The sequence below is a fragment of the Syngnathus scovelli genome, chromosome 5 (genome assembly GCF_024217435.2).
Source record: "Syngnathus scovelli strain Florida chromosome 5, RoL_Ssco_1.2, whole genome shotgun sequence".
Classification (NCBI taxonomy): domain Eukaryota; kingdom Metazoa; phylum Chordata; class Actinopteri; order Syngnathiformes; family Syngnathidae; genus Syngnathus; species Syngnathus scovelli.
This window is the reverse complement of record NC_090851.1, coordinates 1,682,647-1,705,943: the sequence shown is the minus strand read 5'-3', so window position 1 is coordinate 1,705,943 and position 23,297 is coordinate 1,682,647. Positions and strand designations below refer to the sequence as shown.

At 43.2% G+C, this 23,297-nt stretch overlaps 2 protein-coding genes and 33 non-coding genes across 45 annotated transcripts; all 35 read right to left on the bottom strand.

The window, feature by feature from the left end:
- Positions 1-133: 133 nt before the first annotated feature.
- Positions 134-17,560, bottom strand: prom1b (prominin 1 b). 11 transcript variants are annotated; one of them, XM_049719438.1, is made up of 28 exons: positions 17,001-17,560; positions 13,806-13,867; positions 13,701-13,727; positions 13,403-13,608; positions 13,101-13,221; positions 12,968-13,031; positions 12,809-12,898; positions 12,674-12,697; positions 12,304-12,521; positions 12,161-12,235; positions 12,029-12,092; positions 11,799-11,807; positions 11,548-11,707; positions 11,263-11,415; positions 10,822-10,945; positions 10,583-10,686; positions 10,425-10,509; positions 10,200-10,346; positions 9,715-9,786; positions 7,708-7,800; positions 7,584-7,601; positions 7,388-7,441; positions 7,005-7,085; positions 6,719-6,787; positions 6,552-6,641; positions 2,075-2,190; positions 1,419-1,523; positions 134-1,099 (listed from the first exon to the last, which is right to left on the bottom strand). In XM_049719438.1, exons 1-27 carry the CDS (start codon positions 17,281-17,283, stop codon positions 1,451-1,453), a joined length of 2,682 nt encoding a protein of 893 aa, XP_049575395.1. In that variant the 5' UTR covers positions 17,284-17,560; the 3' UTR covers positions 134-1,099; positions 1,419-1,450. The 11 variants fall into 11 exon arrangements, 10 of the variants coding, with proteins under 10 accessions (XP_049575395.1, XP_049575405.1, XP_049575398.1 ...); XR_007481310.1 differs by lacking the exon at positions 134-1,099 and adding an exon at positions 1,644-1,836; XM_049719448.1 differs by lacking the exon at positions 1,419-1,523.
- trnag-gcc (transfer RNA glycine (anticodon GCC)) lies at positions 2,238-2,308 on the bottom strand. Its single transcript has one exon. It is a non-coding gene; the product is annotated as a tRNA-Gly (tRNA).
- On the bottom strand, positions 2,413-2,483 carry trnag-gcc (transfer RNA glycine (anticodon GCC)). The gene has a single exon. It is a non-coding gene; the product is annotated as a tRNA-Gly (tRNA).
- On the bottom strand, positions 2,591-2,661 carry trnag-gcc (transfer RNA glycine (anticodon GCC)). Its single transcript has one exon. It is a non-coding gene; the product is annotated as a tRNA-Gly (tRNA).
- On the bottom strand, positions 2,769-2,839 carry trnag-gcc (transfer RNA glycine (anticodon GCC)). Its single transcript has one exon. It is a non-coding gene; the product is annotated as a tRNA-Gly (tRNA).
- trnag-gcc (transfer RNA glycine (anticodon GCC)) lies at positions 2,945-3,015 on the bottom strand. The gene has a single exon. It is a non-coding gene; the product is annotated as a tRNA-Gly (tRNA).
- On the bottom strand, positions 3,120-3,190 carry trnag-gcc (transfer RNA glycine (anticodon GCC)). The gene has a single exon. It is a non-coding gene; the product is annotated as a tRNA-Gly (tRNA).
- trnag-gcc (transfer RNA glycine (anticodon GCC)) lies at positions 3,296-3,366 on the bottom strand. The gene has a single exon. It is a non-coding gene; the product is annotated as a tRNA-Gly (tRNA).
- Positions 3,475-3,545, bottom strand: trnag-gcc (transfer RNA glycine (anticodon GCC)). Its single transcript has one exon. It is a non-coding gene; the product is annotated as a tRNA-Gly (tRNA).
- trnag-gcc (transfer RNA glycine (anticodon GCC)) lies at positions 3,650-3,720 on the bottom strand. Its single transcript has one exon. It is a non-coding gene; the product is annotated as a tRNA-Gly (tRNA).
- Positions 3,927-3,997, bottom strand: trnag-gcc (transfer RNA glycine (anticodon GCC)). The gene has a single exon. It is a non-coding gene; the product is annotated as a tRNA-Gly (tRNA).
- trnag-gcc (transfer RNA glycine (anticodon GCC)) lies at positions 4,106-4,176 on the bottom strand. The gene has a single exon. It is a non-coding gene; the product is annotated as a tRNA-Gly (tRNA).
- Positions 4,282-4,352, bottom strand: trnag-gcc (transfer RNA glycine (anticodon GCC)). Its single transcript has one exon. It is a non-coding gene; the product is annotated as a tRNA-Gly (tRNA).
- On the bottom strand, positions 4,464-4,534 carry trnag-gcc (transfer RNA glycine (anticodon GCC)). The gene has a single exon. It is a non-coding gene; the product is annotated as a tRNA-Gly (tRNA).
- Positions 4,645-4,715, bottom strand: trnag-gcc (transfer RNA glycine (anticodon GCC)). The gene has a single exon. It is a non-coding gene; the product is annotated as a tRNA-Gly (tRNA).
- On the bottom strand, positions 4,828-4,898 carry trnag-gcc (transfer RNA glycine (anticodon GCC)). The gene has a single exon. It is a non-coding gene; the product is annotated as a tRNA-Gly (tRNA).
- trnag-gcc (transfer RNA glycine (anticodon GCC)) lies at positions 5,012-5,082 on the bottom strand. Its single transcript has one exon. It is a non-coding gene; the product is annotated as a tRNA-Gly (tRNA).
- On the bottom strand, positions 5,187-5,257 carry trnag-gcc (transfer RNA glycine (anticodon GCC)). The gene has a single exon. It is a non-coding gene; the product is annotated as a tRNA-Gly (tRNA).
- trnag-gcc (transfer RNA glycine (anticodon GCC)) lies at positions 5,365-5,435 on the bottom strand. The gene has a single exon. It is a non-coding gene; the product is annotated as a tRNA-Gly (tRNA).
- Positions 5,552-5,622, bottom strand: trnag-gcc (transfer RNA glycine (anticodon GCC)). The gene has a single exon. It is a non-coding gene; the product is annotated as a tRNA-Gly (tRNA).
- trnag-gcc (transfer RNA glycine (anticodon GCC)) lies at positions 5,741-5,811 on the bottom strand. Its single transcript has one exon. It is a non-coding gene; the product is annotated as a tRNA-Gly (tRNA).
- On the bottom strand, positions 5,933-6,003 carry trnag-gcc (transfer RNA glycine (anticodon GCC)). The gene has a single exon. It is a non-coding gene; the product is annotated as a tRNA-Gly (tRNA).
- On the bottom strand, positions 6,128-6,198 carry trnag-gcc (transfer RNA glycine (anticodon GCC)). Its single transcript has one exon. It is a non-coding gene; the product is annotated as a tRNA-Gly (tRNA).
- On the bottom strand, positions 6,422-6,492 carry trnag-gcc (transfer RNA glycine (anticodon GCC)). The gene has a single exon. It is a non-coding gene; the product is annotated as a tRNA-Gly (tRNA).
- trnag-gcc (transfer RNA glycine (anticodon GCC)) lies at positions 7,909-7,979 on the bottom strand. The gene has a single exon. It is a non-coding gene; the product is annotated as a tRNA-Gly (tRNA).
- Positions 8,084-8,154, bottom strand: trnag-gcc (transfer RNA glycine (anticodon GCC)). The gene has a single exon. It is a non-coding gene; the product is annotated as a tRNA-Gly (tRNA).
- trnag-gcc (transfer RNA glycine (anticodon GCC)) lies at positions 8,268-8,338 on the bottom strand. The gene has a single exon. It is a non-coding gene; the product is annotated as a tRNA-Gly (tRNA).
- Positions 8,452-8,522, bottom strand: trnag-gcc (transfer RNA glycine (anticodon GCC)). The gene has a single exon. It is a non-coding gene; the product is annotated as a tRNA-Gly (tRNA).
- trnag-gcc (transfer RNA glycine (anticodon GCC)) lies at positions 8,637-8,707 on the bottom strand. Its single transcript has one exon. It is a non-coding gene; the product is annotated as a tRNA-Gly (tRNA).
- On the bottom strand, positions 8,820-8,890 carry trnag-gcc (transfer RNA glycine (anticodon GCC)). Its single transcript has one exon. It is a non-coding gene; the product is annotated as a tRNA-Gly (tRNA).
- Positions 9,004-9,074, bottom strand: trnag-gcc (transfer RNA glycine (anticodon GCC)). The gene has a single exon. It is a non-coding gene; the product is annotated as a tRNA-Gly (tRNA).
- On the bottom strand, positions 9,191-9,261 carry trnag-gcc (transfer RNA glycine (anticodon GCC)). Its single transcript has one exon. It is a non-coding gene; the product is annotated as a tRNA-Gly (tRNA).
- On the bottom strand, positions 9,378-9,448 carry trnag-gcc (transfer RNA glycine (anticodon GCC)). Its single transcript has one exon. It is a non-coding gene; the product is annotated as a tRNA-Gly (tRNA).
- trnag-gcc (transfer RNA glycine (anticodon GCC)) lies at positions 9,565-9,635 on the bottom strand. Its single transcript has one exon. It is a non-coding gene; the product is annotated as a tRNA-Gly (tRNA).
- A 752-nt stretch (positions 17,561-18,312) lies between the features above and the next one.
- On the bottom strand, positions 18,313-23,190 carry tapt1b (transmembrane anterior posterior transformation 1b). Its single transcript, XM_049719374.2, has 14 exons — positions 22,962-23,190; positions 22,515-22,645; positions 22,261-22,379; positions 21,835-21,997; positions 21,621-21,756; positions 21,367-21,464; positions 21,138-21,207; positions 20,971-21,051; positions 20,784-20,893; positions 20,294-20,353; positions 19,797-19,865; positions 19,649-19,725; positions 19,388-19,563; positions 18,313-19,297 (listed from the first exon to the last, which is right to left on the bottom strand). The coding sequence occupies exons 1-14, from the start codon at positions 23,173-23,175 to the stop codon at positions 19,032-19,034; spliced, it is 1,770 nt and encodes a 589-aa protein (XP_049575331.1). The 5' UTR covers positions 23,176-23,190; the 3' UTR covers positions 18,313-19,031.
- Positions 23,191-23,297: the final 107 nt, after the last annotated feature.

The following is a 23,297-nucleotide window of genomic DNA, read 5'->3' as shown; positions in this document are numbered from 1 at the left end:
AACACCCGAAAAACGTACGAGCCGTTGCGTTGTGTGTGCTTTGGAAAAGTGGCTAATATTACGGCTCTCTCGCCTCGACTCTATCATACATGTGACTGAGAGCTTCTGTTAGCCGCCATGGAGACAAAGCCAACACTTGTTGGATTTTTTATTCATAGATTTGAGCCCACCTCTAAAAACACACACACACACACACTGGGACTTGGGTTTGGCCCCTCCATACCGCCAATTGCCAGAAAAGAAAAACCCCACACACGCATACATACACACAGCATTATTAACTCTTTTGTGATGCTATTTCATTTTTGTGGGAAATACCATATTTTCCTGTTAGCTTAGCATTAGCTTAGGAACATCAGGGGAAAGTAGCTCACGAGTTGACTTCATCAGTGTTTACTATTTTCTGTCGGATTAGTTTTGCATGATCTTGGAAGTTGGGCAAAAGCAGTTCACAAGCTGCTGTTAGCTTAGCATTAGCTTGAAAACATTACAATGGACCATGGGTACTTAAATATACCAACAGATTCTCTCCAATTGTCAAATTATATATATAATTTATAATATATATATATATATATATTTTTTATATTACAAAACATGATGTACATTATTGAGCCCAAACCATGCTAGCTATCGATGCTATCACATGAAAAACAAGGCTAATTCTACCCCAAAAAAGAATTGCTATACATATGTTAGAAAAACAAACATTAACAAAAAATATATAAAAAATGTACATGTGTCCATGTGACTGCGTGTGACTGAGAGTATAGAGATGGAAGTAGCTACGCGGGAAAGTTAGGTAAATTAAAACACGCTCAGTTAGCTTTGGATAAATATGTGAGTTGGCTGGCAAGTTCAAGAGTTCCTACTTGTTTGTTGACATTTTTTCCCCCCCTTTTGGTTGTGGGATCATCCAAAAACGTGAACAGGAAATCTGTCGAGTTACCTTGGGCAATGAAGAGGTGCCGACGTCGAGAATCAGTTAATAAATCGGGCTTTCTTGCTTGCCTTTGTTGAGTTTGGGACTTCAATTAAAATGAGGAGATGAAACGAGCACTCGCGATGATCGGCGCTTCAGTTCCAGTTTTCTTGTGCACTGCGAACAAAAACAAGTGTTTATCAAATATGATGTTATTTTCTGTGCAATTATAATTTTATTGTTGCAAAATCACCCTTTTTTCACATTTTATTTTTTCATGTAAAATATATTTTTTTCTTGAGAATTACACATCTTGCCACAAGTTGGCAAATCCAACGTGAACAGACAAAAAGGCGGCAGCTTTCTTCTCCTCATGGCTTCTTGTCACATCAGAGACAAAAGTGACAGATGATTGATCAAGAGGATAAGACTCCGATCCCGATGGTTGGCAGCCGGCTACCGCTGAAACGTTACTGTAAGAGGATTTACCTTTTACCTTGTTACGGAGGAGACGACCTCCATTTTGAATCAGCAGTCGACGCAGATTGAGGGAGCCGAGGCTCGAGGGAATCGGAACAGGGTGTCACTATAGGGGGAGCTACTGCACATTCACACACACACACACACACACACAAGGGAATTTGAGCAAATTAGAACGAGAGTGGGCTAACTCCAGTGTTTCCATGGCGATTTCCAAAAAGGTATTGTTCACCGTGGTTACCTGTATGACCTGTAATGTAAAACAAGAGTCCGGTGGCAAAATGTCCAGAGTCAAGAAGATCATCGGAAAGCATAAAATGAAAGATTCATCCAAGAGAGGAGATGATTTTTGAGAATGAAGATGAAGGTAAAGATCCAAAGTGAGGACGAAACGTGACGACAGTCAAAGTGCAACGAGCCACGGGTAAGTGGTGCTGAGGGAAATCATGTGAGTATGAAAAATGGCGATTCGACAAATTAATGGTGAGTTGAAAAACAGAGGAAGGAGAAGAGAGAATAAATGTTAATAAAGTATCAATACACATTGATATCCATTACAAGAGCTGGGAAAGAATTCTGACTCAGACAGATAAAGAAAAGCGATTTACAGCTCTTGTATTGGATCTCTTTACCGTGTGCAAGTAATATAATTTAGGTGCTGTCTGGACTCACTCTTCAAACACGTCCTCCGTGTCCATCCTTCTGTAGTATTTGGCCAGTTTGATGGAGATGATGATACTGGGGAGCAGGAGGATGCTGGAGAGACCCAGTCCAAGCCAGAAGGTATTCTAGAAAAACAACAAAAGAGCACTTTTTTTAAAAATGAAAAGGAAGTTGCATTGGCCGGGAATCGAACCCGGGCCTCCCGCGTGGCAGGCGAGAATTCTACCACTGAACCACCAATGCTTGTGGAATGTGGGAGTGAAGCAATGGGGATGTTACGTCCTCACAAAACGCATGAATGTTTCCAGATGTTTGGTCAGCTCGTAAAAAAAAAAAAAGACAGACGTTGCATTGGCCGGGAATCGAACCCGGGCCTCCCGCGTGGCAGGCGAGAATTCTACCACTGAACCACCAATGCTTGTTGAGAAGCATTTTGGTCGTTACTTTCTAACAAAACGTGCAACATTTTTGTGTGGTGCCAGATGTTTGATGATCTCGTTTTAAGAAGAAAAAAAAAAAGGACGTTGCATTGGCCGGGAATCGAACCCGGGCCTCCCGCGTGGCAGGCGAGAATTCTACCACTGAACCACCAATGCTTGTTGAGAAGCATTTTGGTCGTTACTTTCTAACAAAACGTGCAACATTTTTGTGTGGTGCCAGATGTTTGATGATCTCGTTTTAAGAAGAAAAAAAAGAAGGACGTTGCATTGGCCGGGAATCGAACCCGGGCCTCCCGCGTGGCAGGCGAGAATTCTACCACTGAACCACCAATGCTTGTTAAAAAGCATTATGGTCGTTACTTTCTACCAAAACGCGCAACATTTTTTTTTGTAGACGGATGTTTGATGATCTCGTTTTAAGAAGGAAAAAAAAGGATGTTGCATTGGCCGGGAATCGAACCCGGGCCTCCCGCGTGGCAGGCGAGAATTCTACCACTGAACCACCAATGCTTGTCGAGAAGCATTATGGTCGTTACTTTCTACCAAAACGCGCAACATTTTTTTTGTAGCCGGATGTTTGATGATCTCGTTTTAAGAAGGAAAAAAAAGGATGTTGCATTGGCCGGGAATCGAACCCGGGCCTCCCGCGTGGCAGGCGAGAATTTTACCACTGAACCACCAATGCTTGTTGAGCAGTGTTATGGTCGTTACTTTCTACCAAAAGCGCAACATCTTTTTTTTGCGTGTGTGTTGCCAGATGTTTAATGATATCGTTTTAAGAAAAGGTTGTTGCATTGGCCAGGAATCGAACCCGGGCCTCCCGCGTGGCAGGCGAGAATTCTACCACTGAACCACCAATGCTTGTTGAGCAACGTTATGGTCATTGCTTTCTACCAAAACGCGAAACGTTCTTTTGTATGGTGCCAGATGTTTGATGATCTCGTTTTAAGAAGAAAAAAAAAAAGGTACTGCATTGGCCGGGAATCGAACCCGGGCCTCCCGCGTGGCAGGCGACAATTCTACCACTGAACCACCAATGCTTGTTAAGAAGCCTTATGGTCGTTACTTTCTACCAAAACGCGCAACATTTTTTTTGTAGTTGGATGTTGGATGATCTTGTTTTAAGAAGAAAAAAAAAGGATGTTGCATTGGCCGGGAATCGAACCCGGGGCTCCCACGTGGCAGGCAAGAATTCTACCACTGAACCACCAATGCTTGTTAAGCAATGTTATGGTTGTTACTTTCTACCAAAACGCGCAACATTTTTTTTTTTTTGGCAGGCGAGAATTCTACCAGTGAACCACCAATGCTTGTTGAGCAGCGTTATGGTCGTTACTTTCTACCAAAAGCGCAACATCTTGGTTTTTTTTTTGTGTGTGTGTTGCCAGATGTTTAATGATATCGTTTTAAGAAAAGTTTGTTGCATTGGCCGGGAATCAAACCCGGGCCTCCCGCGTGGCAGGCGAGAATTCTACCACTGAACCACCAATGCTTGTTAAGAAGCGGTATGGTCGTTACTTTTTACCAAAACGTGCAACATTTTTTTTTTTTTTTTGTATGTTGCCAGATGTTTGATGATCTCGTTTTAAGAAAAGGTTGTTGCATTGGCCGGGAATTGAACCTGGGCCTCCCGCGTGGCAGGCGAGAATTCTACCACTGAACCACCAATGCTTGTTAAGAAGCATTATGGTCGTTACTTTCTACCAAAACGTGCAACATTTTTTTTTGTAGCCGGATGTTTGATGATCTCGTTTTAAGAAGGAAAAAAAAGGATATTGCATTGGCCGGGAATCGAACCCGGGCCTCCCGCGTGGCAGGCGAGAATTCTACCACTGAACCACCAATGCTTGTTAAGCAATGCTATGGTTGTTACTTTCTACCAAAACGCGCAACATTTTTTTTTGTATGTGTTGCCAGATGTTTGATAATCTCGTTTTAAGAAGAAAAAAAAAGGGTGTTGCATTGGCCGGGAATCGAACCCAGGCCTCCCGCGTGGCAGGCGAGAATTCTACCACTGAACCACCAATGCTTGTTGAGTAGTGTTATGGTCGTTACTTTCTACCAAAAGCGCAACATCTTTTTTTTTTCGTGTGTGCCTGTTGCCAGATGTTTAATGATATAATTTTAAGAAAAGGAAGATGCATTGGCCGGGAATCGAACCCGGGCCTCCCGCGTGGCAGGCGAGAATTCTACCACTGAACCACCAATGCTTATTACGTAGCCTTATGGTCGTTACTTTTTACCAAAACGCGCAACATTTTTTTTTTTGTATGTTCCCAGATGTTTGATGATCTCGTTTTAAGAAGACAAAAAAAGGGATGTTGCATTGGCCGGGAATCGAACCCGGGCCTCCCGCGTGGCAGGCGAGAATTCTACCACTGAACCACCAATGCTTGTTGAGAAGCATTATGGTCGTTACTTTCTACCAAAACGCGCAACATTTTTTTTTTCGTTTGTGTTGCCAGATGTTTGATGATCTCGTTTTAAGAAGAAAAAAAAAGGACGTTGCATTGGCCGGGAATCGAACCCGGGCCTCCCACGTGGCAGGCGAGAATTCTACCACTGAACCACCAATGCTTGTTGAGCAGTGTTATGGTCGTTACTTTCTACCAAAAGCGCAACATCATTTTTTGTTTGTGTGTTGCCAGATGTTTAATGCTATCGTTTTAAGAAAAGGCAATTGCATTGGCCGGGAATCGAACCCGGGCCTCCCGCGTGGCAGGCGAGAATTCTACCACTGAACCACCAATGCTTGTTAAGAAGCATTATGGTCGTTACTTTCTACCAAAACGCGCAACATTTTTTTTTGTAGCCGGATGTTTGATGATCTCGTTTTAAGAAGAAAAAAAAAAAAAATGTTGCATTGGCCGGGAATCGAACCCGGGCCTCCCGCGTGGCAGGCGAGAATTCTACCACTGAACCACCAATGCTTGTTAAGAAGCATTATGGTCGTTACTTTCTACCAAAACGCGCAACTTTTTTTTTTTTTTGTATGTTGCCAGATGTTTGATGATCTCATTTTAAGAAGAAGAAAAAAAAAGGTTGTTGCATTGGCCGGGAATCGAACCCGGGCCTCCCGCGTGGCAGGCGAGAATTCTACCACTGAACCACCGATGCTTGTTGAGCAATGTTATGGTTGTTACTTTCTACCAAAACGCGCAACATTTTTTTTTTTTTTTTTTTATGTTGCCAGATGTTTGATGATCTCGTTTTAAGAAGACAAAAAAAAGGATGTTGCATTGGCCGGGAATCGAACCCGGGCCTCCCGCGTGGCAGGCAAGAATTCTACCACTGAACCACCAATGCTTTTTAAGAAGCATTATGGTCGTTAATTTCTACCAAAACGCGCAACATTTTTTTTTTTTTTTTTTTTGTGTTGCTCGATGTTTGATGATCTCGTTTTAAAAAAAGAGAAAAAAAGGGACGTTGCATTGGCCGGGAATCGAACCCGGGCCTCCCGCGTGGCAGGCGAGAATTCTACCACTGAACCACCAATGCTTGTTAAAAAGCATTATGGTCGTTACTTTCTATTAAAACGCGCAACATTTTTTGGGGGATGTTGCCAGATGTTTGATGATCTCGTTTTAAGAAAAGAAGGGAAAAAAAAAAAAAAAAAGGACGTTGCATTGGCCGGGAATCGAACCCGGGCCTCCCGCGTGGCAGGCGAGAATTCTACCACTGAACCACCAATGCTTACGAAATACTACTGCCGTTTTGCAGAGATCGAGCTCTACCAGATGGGCCGTTAAGTTACATCACATGCGCTACAGATGGACACGATCGGGTTTAGCGGAGCAGAGTTGCTGTCACGTTCACGAGAAACATAACATCGCAAATTAATCCAAAAGTTAGCATCTGAGGATCATGTTTATGTTCCCCTGGTCCTTTAGGACAAACTCAAAAATAAAAAGGAAGTTGCATTAGCCGGGAATCGAACCCGGGCCTCCCGCGTGGCAGGCGAGAATTCTACCACTGAACCACCAATGCGTATAAAAGTGAAATTACATAATTTAAAATGTCAAATTGAAAGTGTTAAGGTGACCTACCACTGAGTCAGCAATGAAGCTGCATGCGACAATCTCCATGCTGTCCACAATGTTGCTGATGGGTTTACACTGAGCCACCTCTGCAATCAGCTGCAGGAACAATCAAAACATATTATATACTTGATCATTACGGCATTAGTGTAAAATTTTTGTGGAGTCGTACTCACAGAGTCGTGAACCCAGTTTGTGTACTGTTTGAAGTAACCCACCAAGCTTTGGACATAGTTTTTGGTTTCCTGAGCACACGCAAGAAAAGCAAATTATAATTCTTGCTTTACTTCAAACGACATTGTGCAATATGTAGTGCCATCTTGTGGTGAACTATTAGAATGCAAGCACATATTTTTTGCATATCAATCAAATCGGTAGAGTTTTTAAAATGAACAATGAAAAATCTAAACCTTTTACACACTGCCCCTAAAATTCACCCTGTTCCATATTTTATGCATGTACCTGTTTGACCACATGTGAGGCATTGTTACTGATGAGGTACTCCGAAGCATCAAGGGCGCTCAGGATGTTGGTCACCTTCACCTAAAAAATATTTGAAAATATATGAGTGACACGTCACACAGCATATGGTGTATAAAAGTACGATTTAAATAAAATCAGATATGAAATATGATTGCAAAATTGCTAAAAAGTCACCTGAAAGCAAAAAATAAATGACAAAATAAAAGTTACACCTAAGTGGATCGGTCAAATAAAAGTAAAATGAAAATATAATGCTAAAAAGAAAATATAAGAACATTTATAATGATCACTATCACAGTAAAATATTGAATAAAATGCAAAATAAAAATTGATAAAGAAATTAAAAAATTGTAGCGCCTCACCGGCAGGTCGCTGGAGGTTTTCTGCAGAAGCTTTATACTTTGATTCAAGGTGCTCTGCACGATAACACAAAAACACTCGTTACCCTAATATAATGTGTCGTTCGTGAATATTCATGAATGGGTCCACAGGGCACAAGGTCACATCACCACGGCACCGCTATAATCAAAACACAACAACCAGTGTCACCGCGCTTACCCTGGCACGGACATATTTCTGTCACAGTGAATGAGAGGAGAGAAATTGAGGTCATGTTGAAGTGTCGTCGCTTGTGTAGAATCATTTATAAACATGTGTTGTATGTGTGTTGCCTGGAATGTACCATGGCCTGCTCCAAGGGGACCACCAGTTCTCTGTGAATCTGTCGGATACTGCTAGCGTGACCTTTCAGCGCGTTCTCCAGAGCGCCACGTGGCTGCACACACACACACGCAGAAATAAATACAAAGGAAAGAAAAACATCTGGGAACCAAGGTAACGCTTGCCACATGTTTAGGGAAGTTTAAAAAAAAAAAAAGGGAGTTGCATTGGCCGGGAATCGAACCCGGGCCTCCCGCGTGGCAGGCGAGAATTCTACCACTGAACCACCAATGCTTGTTAAGAAGCCTCACGGTCGTTACTATCTACCAAAACGCGCAACATTTTTTTTGTAGTCGGATGTTAGATGATCTCGTTTTAAGAAGAAAAAAAAAGGATGTTGCATTGGCCGGGAATCGAACCCGGGCCTCCCGCGTGGCAGGCGAGAATTCTACCACTGAACCACCAATGCTTGTTAAGCAATGCTATGGTTGTTACTTTCTACCAAAACGCGCAACATTTTTTTTTTTGTATGTGTTGCCAGATGTTTGATGATCTCGTTTTAAGAAGAAAAAAAAAGGGCGATGCATTGGCCGGGAATCGAACCCAGGCCTCCCACGTGGCAGGCGAGAATTCTACCACTGAACCACCAATGCTTGTTAAGAAGCATTATGGTCGTTATTTTCTACCAAAACGCGCAACATTTTTTTTTTTTTGTATGTTGCCAGATGTTTGATGATCTCGTTTTAAGAAGAAAAAATAAGGATGTTGCATCAGCCGGGAATCGAACCCGGACCTCCCGCGTGGCAGGCGAGAATTCTACCACTGAACCACCAATGCTTGTTGAGCAGTGTCATGGTCGTTACTTTCTACCAAAAGCGCAACATCTTTTTTTTTTTTTTTGGGTGTGTGTTTCGCCAGATGTTTAATGATATCATTTTAAGAAAAGGAAGATGCATTGGCCGGGAATCGAACCCGGACCTCCCGCGTGGCAGGCGAGAATTCTACCACTGAACCACCAATGCTTGTTGAGCAGTGTCATGGTCGTTACTTTCTACCAAAAGCGCAACATCTTTTTTTTTTTTTGGGTGTGTGTTTCGCCAGATGTTTAATGATATCATTTTAAGAAAAGGTTGTTGCATTGGCCGGGAATCGAACCCGGGCCTCCCGCGTGGCAGGCAAGAATTCTACCACTGAACCACCAATGCTTGTTAAGTAGCATTATGGTCGTTATTTTCTACCAAAACGCGCAACATTTTTTTTTTTTTGTATGTTGCCAGATGTTTGATGATCTCGTTTTAAGAAGAAAAAAAAAGGATGCTGCATTGGCCGGGAATCGAACCCGGACCTCCCACGTGGCAGGCGAGAATTCTACCACTGAACCACCAATGCTTGTTGAGCAGTGTCATGGTCGTTACCTTCTACCAAAAGCGCAACATCTTTTTTTTTTTTTTTTTGGGTGTGTGTTTCGCCAGATGTTTAATGATATCATTTTAAGAAAAGGAAGATGCATTGGCCGGGAATCGAACCCGGGCCTCCCGCGTGGCAGGCGAGAATTCTACCACTGAACCACCAATGCTTGTTAAGCAATGTTATGGTTGTTACTTTCTACCAAAACGCGCAACATTTTTTTTTTTTTTGTATGTGTTGCCAGATGTTTGATGATCTCGTTTTAAGAAGAAAAAAAAAGGACATTGCATTGGCCGGGAATCGAACCCAGACCTCCCGCGTGGCAGGCGAGAATTCTACCACTGAACCACCAATGCTTGTTGAGCAGTGTCATGGTCGTTACTTTCTACCAAAAGCGCAACATCTTTTTTTTTTTTTTTTTGGGTGTGTGTTTCGCCAGATGTTTAATGATATCATTTTAAGAAAAGGACGATGCATTGGCCGGGAATCGAACCCGGGCCTCCCGCATGGCAGGCGAGAATTCTACCACTGAACCACCAATGCTTGTTGAGAAGCATTATGGTCGATACTTTCTACCAAAACGCGCAACATTTTTAACAGTTTTTGCACTTTATTAACTCACAAGCTGGTCAGCTTGGCCCTCCAGGTCAACAGCAAACGTCAGAAGGTCCACGAGCGTGATTCCCTTGTTGACCTAGAAAATAAAAACCATACATCAAGCTTATACTTTTAGTTCCACGATCTTTGTGATTTATTTGTTATTTCTAACCAAAAATCCAGTGAGCAACTCCCGTCAAGGGAAGTTCATCTATTTTAATCAAGTCCAGTCAACTGATTGACTGATAAATCAACTAATGAATTCATTAAGAAATCAACCGAGTCACTAAGTTAGTAACTAACTCCATGCCTGAGTGACTAACAACTAACTGACCAAATGATTGACTAACTTAAAAGCTATAACTGTGCATTGCTGCCATCTGTTGGTGACTGTGCCTCATTACAGCTCTTCCCAAACTTGGAAGTAACGGACTCATTAAGCACATATCAAGATGCAACTTCCAACCTTGCAGTTAATTAATAACATGATAATTATCAACATCTCGCCACCTCAGCCAGGTATGCTTCATAATCGATGATTCCGATGCCCGTGTTGGCAAAATTGATGAGGTTGTCTCTGCCCGCCTGCTCCAGCAGCGAGATGTCCTGGAGGTCCACCTCCACGCTGTCAAACACATTGGCCAGGTCCTTGTTGTACTGATGACAAGCAGAAGATCAAATTAAAATTCCACAACACTTATCACGAGCAAGTCACATTTTGAGCGGGACACTTGCCACTGTTCTGTTGAGGAAGGAGTTGATGTTAAACATGGTCTCAAGCTGCAGGGCGTGATATAGGCCGTTGTTATCGTAGCACTCCCTAAAAATAATCAAAAAACATCAGCTAGCCCATCACAAATGTGAACTATTTGAAAATATTATTTTTCTTTTACCTGTACATGCTCCCCAAAGTTAAGTCAATGTTTGGGTTCTGAAAAAGCATTCCAGGGAGGAAGTTCTTCTTGGCCGGATGGACCAGGAAAGGTGTGTCTATGATCTAAGCAAAGCGAAACCCTTTATTTGGCATATCGCTATTATGTAAGCATTTAAAATAAATAAAAAATCGGGAGCACACTTTGGAGGAGGAGATTAGAATATCTTTATTGCCAACACGCTCCGACAGGGGCCGTACCTGGAACAGCTGCCGGCTGGCCAGGGGTTCACACAGCAGCTTCTCCACATTGCCCCCGATGAGGAACAGTGCGGTGACGATGGCCATCAGCACCCAGGCGAAGATGAAGGAGAAGCCTACGCCGCTGTCGTAGACCCAAAAAAACAAGACATTAATTAATGTGTGGTCGCAGAGTGTAGTGGTGGGACTAAAATAATTATCCGGCATATAAAGGCAAAAAGTGGAAATAAAATGGCAATCGAACAAGCTGCCAACCCAAATTTGGCCAGTAGATGGCAGTCAACCCTACACTAAATTATTTTACATTCTCTAAATCTGTTGTAATCTAATCAGAACAGTTATTCGAAAAAAGAGTTTCTTCAGTTCAACAACAACAATTTGTGGAAAAATGGAGTTGGAATACCAAATCTCTGTTTTAAGTCTATTATTCTTTGTACGTACGCCATGAGCAGGTTCCCGCCCGTATTGGACAGGCAGCCGCGAGTAGTTGGCGTGGCCTGCTTGTCGTAGCCGCATGTGCCGCACAGCAGGCCCAGGATGTTGAAGGACAGGATGAGGACCACCGTGCACAGCACTGCCACGCAGCCAATCCACCTGCAGAAAAGTTTAAATCAACTTTTATGCTGGAGCATATCCCACATTTGGAGAGAGATTAAACCATTAATTGGGACACATCAAATGGTTGGAGTATCCCGATATTCATTTCCATTTTAGTTCAAAGCAAACCTGTAGAAGTCGAGCTGGTCAATCTGTGCATAATAGGACTCAATGTTCTTCTGCCCCTGAGTGAGGAAGATTGTGAAGTTGGCCAGCGACGCCTCCACCGGGAACATCTTGGTGAAGCCGTTGATCTCGTTGCCGATTTTATCGAGCATGCCTTTCACTCCTAAACACAAGCGTCACACACACAATTAATACACAAAACAGTAACAATGATTATTTCGTTTAACTCTGGAAGTTCATTGAGGATCACTCACGAGGTAACGCTGCAGTTTAGTTGTCCGGAAGAAGGCAAATGAAAACGGGGTGTGAAAGAATGTGATGATATTAATAGTGGTACAGTGTTTAAAGCTAAAAAGATGGTTTTCTACACGAGCCATTATAAGTGGCTTTAGAATGTAGCCGCAGCAAAAAAAAAAAAAAAAAAAAAAAAAAAAAAAAAAAAGGGTTCACAGTACAAGCAAACACAAGGAGGTTGTTTGTGTACCTGCTACAATGTTTTTGGTTTGTTCTTTGACCAGCCTCGGCGTGTCATTGAAGGACGAGTAGCCCTAAATGTGTAGGGGGAAAAAAAATGGGTTAGAATCTAAAAAAAAAAGTAGATGTCAGGTAGACAGACCTTCTGAATAATGTTGCTGAGGTCCGTTTTCAGGACCGTGTTGACATTCTCCAAGGCGTAATCGACATCTGGGAGCTGCGAAAAATTTTTATTTAGCCGTTGTTCCTGTATTCATTTATTTTGAAATCTTGCTCGGAAGCCACCTTTGAAAAGTCAGCGTTGATGCCGAGTTGGAAAAGCGAGGCGCGGATGACGTTGCAGCTCGGCGACACGGCGCCGTTGGTGCAGGCCGGGTCGGACAAGGTGTTGGACAGAGAAGCTCGCTCGGTGGACAGACTGTCCTTGAGCTGGTCTGTGCCTTCTTGGAGGACTTGCAGTGAGGAGCTGACGCTCTCCAGGGCCTCCTTTGTCTCACGCATGGCTGCAAAGCAACATTATTCCCCATCAAAAATACATTTTGACCATCAAAATGGTTTGAAAAAAAACACGAGGGAGGAGCACAAATATGACACAAACCACCACGCTCAAACACATTTCAAGTCACAAACATAAATCCAGAACATTCTTCATTACCTTTGATAGCATTCTCAACTTTTACTTTAGGAGAAAAGAACATGAAATGAAAGAAAGAGAATTTTTTTTTCAATCTGAGAGGATCTTTAGAATGAAACCAACATTTGAAAAAACGGCTAACGAGCTAGCATGTACCTCCTGCCATACGCAAAGCCGTATCCAGCGAGGGAACCACTTCCTTCTCCAGCTGACTGTGAATCCTCCCGCCCAGCAAAGGTCCAATATCTACCACGAGAATAGAGTTTAAAAAAAGTTTTAGGAGGCGTTCATGAAATGTACCCTAAAGCCACTTACTGTCAAGTTCGGACAGGACTTTATTTTTGGCCGTCGTGTACTGCGCTGTCATGTATTCGATTTGCTGTGAGAAAGTGACAAAAAGTGAATTTTGGCGCTCTTTTTTTTTAAGTTTCCACCTTAAAGTGCTTACCGCAGGTGTGTTGTTGGCGAACGTCTTCAAGTCTCTGATGTTAGTGTTGATTAACCGCCGAGTGTTCTTGATGTAGGAGCTCATGTTGTGGTTGGCTGCGTAGGCCACGAGCACCCCCAGGCTGACACACACATCAATTGATTCATTTTTAATTTAAATAAAATATGACCCCGACACTATTAATCTAAGATAGTAACAGGTGATCGGGCAGTTATGACTATGCCCCATGAAGTCTGCCTAGCAACAAGCACAGTCATGTTGGTGGTCTATGAATCTTTTCTAAATTGTTTTGGTGTTCTCACATGATAAAGATGGTGGTGGCGATAAGCGTGGCGGTGAAGAAGCCTCGGCGGCAGTCGGCGTTTTTCCTTTGTCTCTGGTGCATCTCCCCGCCGCAATTCTCGCAGCAACGACAAACGCAGAAGCACATGCCCACCAGGGGAACCAGGACCACGAACAAGACGCCGATGGTCGCGCACACCAGGAAGCCCAACTCGTAGTATGCCCCCTGTTAAGTGGGCGGAGATACAACACATGTCAGTCACCCTTGGTAACCAATCAGGTTGGTTCAACTGAGGTTGAACGTTTTGAGGCGCATACCTCGAGAAGAAGGACGACGTTGTCCGGCTGCATCGTGTTTATGATGAGGAAAAAATGTCAGTGTCAACCATTAAAATGTGATACAAAAGGAAATAGAGGACAAACCTTTCTCCATTCATGAAATTTGATTCCTCCCATATTTTGTTGAATGACTTTAACAATTAAATCTGGGGAGAAAAAACAAAAACATGAATATTTTAATGGGGGTCATGATGGAATTCTGCCTAGCAACAAGAGGATAACATGGTCAAATTCTGCCAAGCAACAAGTGGAAAAACATGACTTGACTATACCCATCAGCAACATAATTGACTGTACCCCGATAAATCTACCTAGCAACAAGTGGGAATATTTACCGTGAGAGCACAATTATGCGAAGTGCAAAACATGTCAGCGTGTTTTATGTAGGTCAGCTAACGCTAAGCTTACCTGTGCTGTGACTCACCCCCCCCCCACTCCCTCCACTGTCGCTCAGCAGGTAAACACGCACACATGCTTCCGTACACTCGCCAGTCCCTTCATTAGGTACACTTTGACATACATACAAAAATTCAGCCGTGACCATGATAATCCATTTTGATTGACAGAGAGGGTTTCCGAGAACCAAACCATCTCACACACCACCTGGACAGACCCGTCCCCCCAGGTTGGTGAATCTGGTTGAATTTAAAGGAATTTGGTGGGGGGGTTGGGGGGGTGCAAGTCTGCTGATGTATCGCAAGTGAATCGTATCGGCACCACCTGTTTTTTTTTTTTTCTTCGCAGCTTCTTAGTTAGCATTAGCTGCAGAGGGCAGCTAAGCTTAGACAGCTTAGTTCAGTGACCCAGTAGGAGGGCAAGATACTGGAGACGAAAAGGAACGGGATAGGGGGCAACAAGCATCCCAATTACACATGTAAACAATTAAAACTAGAAACTTAAAACTCTGTTTAATAATTCTGTATTCTCTTCATTTGTCGTATAAGAATACTTTCTTTAACTGGTCTGTCTGAATTACTTCCTGCCAAATCTCCCTGTGTGAGGTTAACAAGTTTCTCATGATTAAAGCAAACAACCAGTCTTCCAGTAAAGCGTAAATATAGTCGGGCACAATCCTCGGCGCTGACCCGCTCGGACAGATTAACCGAAGATGTTGAACCGACGTGACATCTCTGTGACCTCACACCCACCTCACCTAAACTACTCAACAAGCAAGTTCATAATATTAATATTATTTAATATTATTTAGCTATTCAATTAAAAGGAATATTTTGAGAAAATGGCCACTTGTCAATCAAGGAAACATCCCTATGTAGTGTTAAAAAAAATAAAAATGTTTTAAGCTGCGCAGGCACGAGTCTACGACCAATCACAGCCCAGAAGTGGAACAGACAAAACAAGACTGACCCATTTTTTTGTATGGCTGGCACAAGTGAGTGTGTGTGTTTGACAATGCCATCTGCACTAGTCGCAGTTTCAGCAGGTTAGCATTAGCTCCGGGAATGCTAATCCTCTAATCTATCCAGTGGGTGTGTGTGTTTGTCAGACGGATAAGACTCCTCACACAAGTGAAAGAGCCCAAAATGCTTCTTCACTGCAAGCCAAACCTTCACACGGATTTGAAGGGACGGGTGAGGATCAACGTGTCATTTACCAGAACCCAGAGTAACGAAATACAGCAAACGGAGCTGTTAAATTTGCCGTTGTGGGAGTGAACACTAATTTTCAGCTTCAGAACAAAATATAAATGAAATATAATGAAAGATTCACACGCTGACCAACACCAATTTATTGATCTGCCCAACAATTCCACAGATGTGGACCACCTGTGTTATGCTGAAGGCGGAGAGTTCCCGGCAATGGCAGCATATGGTCCAGGTGGATTAAAGTTTTACGCAATGATGCAGGTGACTTAGGAAAGCCTCTCCTAATCGCTGATCTGTTAATTGATTAGCCAGCTCCGCTGGCCTAACCCCGCGCACCAAAAATGGCTGCGACTTAAAGGCCTCCAATCCTATTCCACTTCGACAACACACCAACGTGACGACTCACATACACACTAAGTGGGTTTCGAACGTGGCGTGACTAAAAATTCATCCACGAGGATTCTACCCGGCAGCTCGTTGTTGACTTCACACCAGTCATGTGACGCCACAACAGCGACGACGTAATTGATGGCTATTGAGCCGCAACTCGTATTAATCTGATCATAACGTTGGTTTATGGGATCAGCATCACTAGAGCACATACCCGCGGTGTGGCGATCAACATGAAATTATTTTTTATAACAAGACCCACAAAAAAATAGGAAATATAATTACATTCCTAAACAAAAAAAGTGGTATTAGTGGTTGTGCTAGATTAATTTCAGAATTTTGCAGAATGAAAGATTTATTGACTCCTGTTCAAATTGGTCAAACCACAAAAGTTCCATGGAAACCGAAAGGTCAATGCACTAAAGCGGCGGCCTCTTTATCAAGACAGGTATGACGGAAGGGCCCATATGCACCTATGACGCATATATGAACGGTAACATAAACAAAAAGATTTTCCCCTAATGTACCGATAAAATAAAACTAACGACCAGGATGTCAAGCGTATTATCTACGGTGTGTAAATAGTTTCTGTGTAAATAGCATCTGCTCTTTGATGGCGCGCATTTGGACTTTGTTGTTTAGCTAGCACCATGTCCTCCGTGTCTTTAACAGAAGATCAAATATTAGAAAGCGCTCTCACTTAAATGCCAAAAAGTCATTGAAAAAGTATTGTATTGTAGAATTATAGCAAGCTAGCATTAGCTAATTAGCTAAATGTGCGACGATAGCTCCCCTCTATCCATATTGTTTTTTTTATATATGCAGTGCACATCGGCATGGATCACGAATGAATGATGAAAGCCGCAAAAAATTACCTGAAAAATTACAAATATATATATTAAAAATCTAAACAAATCCTGATAAATCAACTTGAATGAATCGCCCAGTCCTTATAATCGTAGACTGGATTATCAGCAAGGGTAGAGGAAAAATGATGAGGAAAAATGTCAATTTCATACCAGTTTTTATAGAAATTTGATATTTAAATAAAAGAAAGGAATATGATCTATCACGGCTGAGCTTGCGAACGTCACATGAGATGTTATCGGTTATGATTTGGACTTTTTCTTGAATGTCATATTTACATTTTTTAGGTAGAAATGTGGAATTCTGGTCAAAAACAGGAACAATTAATTAGGGAACTCAGAATTTTGTGTGTCGTTGCTGGAAAAGTGGCGACAAAAAAAGTTGTTTTATGAGTTTGAGCAATTGAAAATGACCTGACCTTTGGGGAAGGAATTCGGCTGGACCGCGTAGAGAAAAGCGTGGACCATATGGAAGAGTATCCCGATGGCTCCGGGCTCGTAGTAGGCGTGGGTGTCATAAACCGCCGCCGGGACGAAGCCAAAATCCAGCGGCTCCACCGGCGGGGGCGAGCGCTGCCGGTGAGGGTCCGCTCTCGACTCACCTTGTTTGGCCAGCTCATATTGGCCGTTCTCGGCCGTGGTGGTGGCGCTGACGGCCCCCCACCAGCAGAGCAGCAAGACGAGCCACCGTGTCCACAACATGCCTCCGGATGGAGGGCACTCAGGGGGGTATAAAAATTAAATCCGGGAGTTCGAAGACGAGTTGTCCGAAGAAGAGAGGACACCTGCTCCAGTCGGGAACCCCGGACGACCTCACACCTGAGCGGCGCAATTAAGCGGGCGGTAACTTTTCCAAACTCCCGCTAGCTCCAGTCGGCTCCGTCCGGACTGTCTATACACATCTTCCCCGGGGGTACCTCGCTCCTTCGACAGGGGTAGTGAAAAGAATTTGACGTGCGGCGGGCCGCCTGTCACTCATCCTCCCGCCGGCTGAGCTCTAAATCCCGCTTTACACAGACCAGGGAACGTCACCAAAGTAACGCACACAAATAATGCTTCATAAAAATAGAACAAAAACAGAAATGAAACAAATATATTGAAAATATATTCATTAACTATTAAAAAGCCTGTTACTGATTAATTTGATGTGTACACGGCAAAGAGAGCGATAGCCGTTTTGCGACATTTCGTTGTATTTGTTGACGGTTCCTTGAGTTACCCGCGTCTCTCAGCGCCATTATCTTTTTGGCATAGGGACATATCATTAGGTACACTCGATCGAATTCCGATGCAGTTTAATTCCAGAAAACATGGAAATATGGATGAAATTGGATTTTAATGAGAACACACAATATTTATATTTGGCAAAAAAACTAACATGAATACAGTACAGCAAAAGTAGACAACTGTGTGCCGTCATTTCATTAGTGGCTAGCCACTGCAATTGTATAATAATAATAATATAATAATAATTATAATAAACTGGCCCATTTCTATATATGAATTTCCCTGTATACTATTCCTAAATGATTTGTTCATGTTTGACAACAATTATCTATTGCGCTGCATCAAAGTTAGTGGTTTCAAACCATTTGTTTGTCCTCCATTTTGAACAGCTGTAACTTTAATGCAGTGCAGTTGTACACTACTTTAAAATACAACTACAATACTAAACATATTACGTATATGATTGCGCTGACTGGGTGAAGCGTATTAAGATGTAACACCGAAAACATTCTAAAACATATTTTTTTTATTCTTGTTGTGTTCAGAATATATCTCACACGCACACATTCACACACAATGACTGAGCAAGAAGCAAATCAAGAAGCTATCAGTAACTTTGTTCATTTAGTTAAATAATCAAAGAGGCAGCAAGTAAAAGATGAGATCGATGCATTTAGGTACAGTTGGTATAAAAAGTGTACACACCCTTGGATCGGGCTCAGTCACTATCCTCCGCAAATGATTACTGTACCCTTAAAAATAATGATACTATCTACCCCCCAGGCAGAACAACTGCTAGCTTTTCAGGCTAATGACTCAGTAAAATGTTAAAAAAAATGGCATCAGGATTCCAGTTTGTTAAGACAAGCCTGCCACTTCAGTAAAAACATCAAATTTGTTCACTAGAAATAAAAAAAGTTTAAAAAAATGATAAAATCTGTTCTTTCTTAAAACAATGGCCAACTGTGGATTGTGCTTTTTTTAAAAAAAAACACACACAGTGCAGCTGTAACCTTGACAGCAACAAATTCACATCTCTGGATTCCGGGACTTCTGTCTCTACGCTGTCTTAAGCAGGTCGCGCAGCAACCGGCAGCGGGTCCGGCGAGCCCCGGTGGGCTCCTTGCGCCGGGCCGGCAGGTGATAACAGCTTAAAGCCTCTGCTGGTTTGTGTCTGTAATAAATTAATAAATACTGATCGGTCGCCGCCTCCGTTCCGGAGTTCAGTCGATGCGGTTGCCACAGATGGTGAAGCGATCGATTTCCAGTAAGTCTTTCTTGGGGGTCCGAGGAACCAACACCTCCTCGTCCAGGCCCGTGTCCGTGTTGATGATCTTGATGAGGTTGTCCTCCTCGTCAGGGGTGGTGAGGAAGACGTCGGAGTCGCTCTTGGGAATGGTGGCAGCGGGGAGGGCGGTGCTCTCTGCCACGTAGGCCGGCTGCGGGCTGACAGACGCCAAGGGTATTCCGGATTTGTCCGTCGTTGGTTCTGTGGGAACAATTGCGGGTTTTAGGAACGATATCTGTGCTGGTCGAAACAGAGACGGCATTAGCTCCTATTAAATGTCGTTGATGGTACCTTGCTGCGCCGAGGCACTGTGAGGTGGCTTGGCGCGGTGAGCCCGTGAGTTGACGCGGCTGGAGACGGCCGATGGCGGCGGTTCGAAAAGTTTCTCCTCCATATTTGCGTCTTTAACGAAGGCGCACGACGTCCCCAGCAGGACGATGCTGTTGAGCACCTTCAGAGTGATCAGCCTGCTCGCAAACAAATGATGCACGGGTTGAATGTGCCATTCTTAGAATACAAAATAATAATAAGAGCACCAAGGCGGACATTTACCCAAAATAGAAAAGCAGCACACACATGAAGGAGAGCGAGCCCTGGATCTTCACTGAGCTGCTGACCACGCGGATCAGCTGGGTGAAGAAATATGTGCAATAAAATTTACAAATACAAGAAATAAACTTTTATGTGTGAGGCTACTGACCAGAAGTGCGAGAGGAAGAGGAATGAAGCCCATTCTCCTGGACACAGAATCACTGTAGTCTGTATAAGCCTGTCAAATACAAATACTGGATCAAAATCGTGATGCCACTGGGTATGAATTAATTAGTTACAATTTTTACATAATAAATCCTAATGAATATTCATAATTGCAACATTGGAATAATCGTACAAAAATAATTATTAATATGCAAGGCTCTAAGTTTATCTTTATTTTTAAAATAATTAATATTACATATTTTGTTTCATAAAAAAAGTCTTAATTTTTGTGATTAAAATTATTACAAAAAAAAAAACATGATTCATATATATATTTTTTTTTAGCAACCCTTGTATAAATATTTGGGTTGGCCTTGACCCAGTAGCTTTAAGAGTGCACGGCAAAGACGCGTTCATATGACGGTAAACACAAATTATCACTTGAAATTGACTTCATTTAAAAAAACACACACGCACACACAATTTACTGTAACATCTCACGTTTTTTTGTCGACTGCTGACCAGGTCGAAGGCGAGACTGGCTCGGTACTCCCCGTAAACCTGTGACGCCGATGTAGGCAAAATGACAACAGTGATACAATCGCCATCAAAATAAATAAAGGACAAATTTTCGTGTGCTTAGTACGTCGTACGTGAATTTAGCATTAGCATCACAGCCCGGTGGGTAATCTGTGGTTAGCTTATCTGTCTCACGATCGAGAGGTTCTGGGTTTGAATCCCGGCAGCTTCATATTAGCCGGCGTAACCGTGAATGTGTCGATTGAGAAAGATGGACTCCAGGTTTTAACGTGAGCGAGATTTTAGTGATTAGCTTTGACAGCGTGGAAGCTAAGGTGGCTAATCCCTTCCTGTGTCAGTAGGTCCCATTGCATAACTGTGCAGCAACCCATCAATGATGCAGAAAGAGCCACTCAGGTGATGACAACACGGAATAACGGAACATCCCGAGCGTGAGCTTCTCGGCACTCACGTCGGCGCTGATGTCGTTGAATTTGGTGATGAAGGCGTGCTTGACCACGTCCACCGCCATCTCTGAGGCAATCACCATGGCCACGTCGGGAAACAGCACCCACAGGTGATCTGAAAGGAAAACAACAGCTTGGCTGTTTTGACAGGTTGTCCAAAATTGCGCAATGTGACTTTATGGACATGCTTACCGGGATTCCAGGAGAACTGCTCCATGTTCCTCAGACAGACGATGAGTAGGAGGATGTAGTTGGTGAACCTCTCTTTTATGTCTGAGGGCAACGTACAATACAAAAGAAAATGAATCCCTGCGTAGACAGACGTTTGACCTTTTGGCTTCATCGTGGGATTCACTTACCGCTGTTTGACATCTGGAACAGGTTGTTCTTCTCGAATTTCTTGAAAACGCTTCCTTTGATTTCCACAAACTGCGAGGAGACAAAAAGAACTTCACACCCACTGTTAACAACATTAGGTGTTTTTTTACTTTGTACTTCTCCAATCTACACTTTGTTTCAGTTCAAATCCATTCTTTAAAAAAAAAATAAAAAAAAAACTAAGCTAATGTGATGAGCGGTACTACTCACATTATTGGACATCATGATGGTCAGGAGCGATTTGTTATGGGAGTTGAAGGCGACGTTGAGCGTCGTAGCCTGGACCATAATAAGGATTGCGTGCAGAACTGAGATCAAGCAAATTAAGGAGGAAATAAAACAAGAAGCTAATAGAGAACACACAAATAAAAAAGGATGTCCCGATCCTATCACTAGATCACAAATTGATATTTTGTTTCTAATTTTTTTGGCCGACAGTTAGGGAGACATTTAGCAAAGGATACAGACGTAGAGCACAGCCATGAGGAAGTGCGGAATGACGCCTATATGCGCCCTCTTCTTCTCTTTGGGCTCCGTGGCCGTCCAGTACAGCGCATCCAGAATGTCCTGGCCGAATGATGAGAAGAGGCGGTCGGCCACCTGCACAAAAACGGAGCAGGACGGAGATGATGAGGCTAAGCGCCGCCGTGATGATGATCCTCGTCTTTCTGGGAGTACCTCCAGCATGTTGTAGATGATGTAGAGCTTGATGACAGACTGGCCTCGAATGAGGTGGTACATCATGGCGTAGTCGACGTAGCTCATCATGGAGTAACACAGCACCATGATGAAGCCTTTCAGGACATCGCACACCTGGGCCGGCTGGAGGAGGCGTCCATCACTATAGCATGAGACCAAGTTATCTACTGCCCTCTATAGGCAACGAATAATAATAATACACTCCAAGGTTCAACTGATGACGTAGGCACGCTTATTGTTAAGTGAATTTGGAGATTTGATTCCAAAAGCATTTGGAGAAAACTGATTGAGGACCTACTATAAACTTTTATGTTGAATTACTTTTTACCATATCCTCCTCATATCACGTTTTTTAGACTATATTGATATATATATTGCATTGATGGATTTTTTTCCCCCCCTTACCCAAGACCACAGCACGGCAGTGTGAGAAACTGCAGGAGTGCCAGCAGCACTCTCAGGGGCAACAGCGTGAAGATGTAGAGAAAGGCATCCAGGCAGAGGAAGAATCCAAATGTCATCAACTAAACCCCCCCAAAAAAAGACGTGTGCGGTCAACACTGAGTTGGGCCGAGCCAAGGACTCTTGTGATTCACAAAAGCTAGCAGTTAGCATAGCATCTTGCATTTCAAATTATACAATATAAAGTTTTGGCTCACCTTCTCCAGCTCCTTGGGGATGCGGAGACAGGTGTAGACCTTCTCCCTGCGCTCAGTGTACTTGGCCTCGTTGTGCTCCAGGAAGTAGCCCCTGGTGAGCTCAGTGGTTACAAACCTGATCAGGGACAGATCTGCACAAACATACATGCAGCATGGAGTCAAATTAATGACAATATTTTTAAATTTGCACAACAAGTTAGTGCACTGGACAAACAATAAACAGTCCAGTGTCAATGTGTTGTTATGAGTCTGCTCGCATGATATCGGAACTACTGTTTAATTTAACGGGATGATAAAATCACGGTATTAAAATAAGGTCTACGTCTTTAAAGAGCGATTAGCATCCACTAACGTCGACGTTCCCCTCGGATACCCCTCAGCGGCTTGCCATTGCTGTCAAACTGAGGGGCTATTCCTAGTAGCCCCCAGCCGGACGAGCTTTCCCACCTGACAGATTGCGTTTCTTTTCCTTCCCGGTGACATTTTTGTCAGTAAACCGCAAGCCATCCGTGCCACCGTCCTTCCACTTGGCCCTGCTAGTCCTCAACGTTCTCCCGGCGCTCTCCCTGTCCTCGTTTTCGGGATCGTCCGCCAGACCCGTCGACTGCGAGTCCGCCATCTTCACAGCGACACTGAGCGCTGCCTGGTCGACTGACGTCATGCGTAACGCTATGACGGCATCACGCACACAACGACGCTTTGTGGTCGCCCACAGTAGTTTATTACTTTTTTTAAAAAAAATAATTTACATGGAACAACAAATCTGAGTATAGAAAAATATAA